We start from the raw sequence: 3,156 nt of genomic DNA on the forward strand, positions 1-3,156 counted from the left end.
GAGATAAAAAAATTATTTGATAAGATATGAAATGTATTTAAATACACATGCAAAATTAGAAATAATTTATTTATTTAAAAAATGAACGAGAGAATGAAAGAAATAATAGAAAGAGAAATAGAAAGAGAAAACAGTTTCCATTCTAGTATTGGAATGACACATTTTGAAGCCTTGTATGGTCAAAGGTGCATGACACCTTTGTGTTGACATGAATTTGGTGAGAGTGTAGTGTTTGGACCTGAGATTGTCCAACACACTATTGAGAAGGTGAAACTGATTCAGGAGAAGATGAAAGCTTCGCAGAGTAGGAAGAAAAGATACCATGACAAAAGGAGAAAGAATCTTGAGTTTCAAGAGGGAGACCATGTATTCTTGAGAGTCACTCTGATGACCAGTGTAGGACGTGCTTTGAAGTCGAGGAATATTACTCCTTGGTTTATTGGTTCGTATCAGATATTCGAGCGAGTTGGACATGTTGCTTATAGAGTGGCGTTGCCATCCAATTTGTCAAATCTACATGATGTGTTCCATGCTTCACAAATTCGGAAGTATGTTTTGGATCTGTCGCATGTGATTCTGATGGATGATGTTCAGGTGAGGGATAACCATACAATTGAGGCTTTGCCGATAAGGATTGATGATCGAGAACTGAAACAATTGAGAGGAAAAGAGATTGCTCTCGTGAAGGTAGTGTGGAGAGGCGGTGCCGGAGGGAATATGACTTGGGATTTGTAAAATAGGATGCGAGAGTCGTATCCAGAGTTGTTCGCATCAGGTAATTTTCGAGGACGAAAATGTTCTAAGTGGGGGAAAGTTGTAACGCCCCGATTTTATTTAAATTATTTTTCGTAATTTAATTACGTGATAGTTGTGATCGTGTTATGTTGATTAGTGTTTTTATGTGTGTGTACCCTTGATGTGGGGTGGTTGCCTTAGAAATTAAGGCGTTGTAGAGTGTGTGAACAAAAGTGTAGAATAGTGGTGTGGTGAATAAAACTAATTAATTATATTAGTTATTATTTAGTTAATTTGTTAATATTAGTTGAATATTAATTTAATTAATTAAATTAGAATGAGTTATTATTATTAGTATTAGTATTAGTATTAGTATTATTATTATTATTATTATTATTATTATTATTAATATTAATAGTAGTAGTAGTAGTAAGAAATTAGTGATAATATAATAAGTTAATAAAATAATAAAAAATATAAAGAAAATAGAAAAAGGGATTTGGGATAGAAACACATAACACATATCATTTGGGATAAGAGAGAAGAAGAGGCTACGGGAGATTCACCATTGTTGAAGGTTAAAGAATCTATTGCTAGGAACTCTAAGGTAAGGGCGGCGTTCTGATTATCTAAGGGTTAACATGATGATAGTGAGTAGAATATGCCATGTAGGTTTTGTGTTTTCTTCTTTATGTTTATGACCATGGTGATATTGTTAATTGTTGAATTGTGTGAGTGATGAATTGTTCTTGTTAGAATCATGAGATTTGATTGGATTGTTTGTTGTCGATATTGTGTGAATTGATGTTGTTTCGGGTCAGAGTCAGGACGGAGTTATGAAGGTTTTTGGTGTAAATAAGTTGGGGGTTTGAGTTTTTGAAAAATGATTTTCGGGTTAAAATATGGTATAAATGTTTTGTAAGAAAAATGGGGTTTTGGGATGGATTTCAAGTAATTTTTGTTTTGAAAAAGTTGTAGAAAAGTGCTTTTGCGATAGTGTAATCGGTTAAAAGAAATGAAGTAACCGATTACACTGCTTAACAACACGTTTTTGGGCCAAATTTGAGGGGTGTAACCGGTTACAGGTTTTTGGGTAACCGGTTACCCTGTGTAACAGAGGTTACGCAGGGGCTGGAAAGAGGGGTGTAACCGATTATCAGTTTTGAGGTAATTGGTTACTACGTGTGTGTTGGCAGTAGGTTGCGCTACTGGATGTAGTGTAACCGACTATTGGTTTTGGGGTAACCGAATACATTAGGAGCAATTTCCTAAAAACTTAAAAGTTTCATAACTTTTGTTCCGAGTGTCTGATTCGAGTGTCATTTAAAGCGTCAGAAAGCTGAGAACGTGTATTATCATTAAAAATTGGTTTCAGTACCTGAAAATGAATATTTTCCTGTTTGATAGTGTTGATAGGCATTTGAAATGTTTATGTGGTGGTGTGACATAACCTTAAATGCATTGTTGTTGCTTGTTATGTTGTATGTTAATGTTGTTGAGCTGTATAACATGTGTTTGATGCATGATGGTCAGTATTAGTGGTGTACATTGACTATGAAGGTGAGTCATTATGCATGATATTGTTGTTACATGTATTATAATGTTGCATGCATTCATGTTGTTGGACAAATGGTTAGTTGTTGGTGAACCTCAAATCTCATTGTTTGGATTGGGCCGATAGCTGATTTCAGAGCTGATGGAATCAGTGAGACATTATCGGAGGTAATGGTAACAAATTGATGACCTTGATTCTAGGAGGTGAGGATCGAAGTGGTGAACCTGAGTGTTCACGTATTGGTACCACATGCATTGATTCGAGTTGTTGAGTCTCATTGCATTGTATATTTGTTGCATTTTTCATTGTGTTGGATGGTTGATTTTGTTGTTATTATGTTGAATGGTGTTATGTTGCTATTATGTGTGAATAACTGTTGTGTGGATTATGTGGAATTATGTCGTGGAGTGAGTGATATGCATGTGATAGTCTAATGCTTACTTATTATCATGCTTTCCTTTATATAATTATGATATCTCACCCCTTCTGTTTGAATGTTGCCTCCACGCGGGTAACGTGCAGATAACCTGCAGTAGGAGCTCAGATGTGAGTGGAAGATGAAGTCTTCTGTTTTTTTTATGCCGACGTCTGCTATGATGTGTAACACAGGGGAATTGTGAACGTTGTGTTTTTCATTATGTTTTAACAACTCTTATTTGACATGTTATGTTGATGTTGAATATGATGTGTTAACTGTTTGTTATTGTTTACGCTACTATTTAATAAAAGTTAATAATTCAGACATGGACTTATTACTACTGTTTTTATTAATGTCAAGTGTTACATGTCCATTCGATTGAGGAGGCTGATTGTATGTTGTAGTGTAGCATCCTAAATTACATGTTGAAATATTTTATAATAATAAA

The 3,156-nt window shown here is 34.7% G+C and overlaps 1 protein-coding gene across 1 annotated transcript; it reads left to right on the forward strand.

Annotated features, from left to right (window-relative positions):
* The first annotated feature begins 288 nt into the window (after positions 1-288).
* LOC127079838 (uncharacterized) lies at positions 289-735 on the forward strand. Its single transcript, XM_051020206.1, has one exon. The coding sequence runs from the start codon at positions 289-291 to the stop codon at positions 733-735; it is 447 nt and encodes a 148-aa protein (XP_050876163.1).
* The last annotated feature ends 2,421 nt before the right edge of the window (positions 736-3,156 follow it).

Source organism: Lathyrus oleraceus, chromosome 5 (assembly GCF_024323335.1).
Source record: "Lathyrus oleraceus cultivar Zhongwan6 chromosome 5, CAAS_Psat_ZW6_1.0, whole genome shotgun sequence".
NCBI classification, from domain to species: Eukaryota; Viridiplantae; Streptophyta; class Magnoliopsida; order Fabales; family Fabaceae; genus Lathyrus; species Lathyrus oleraceus.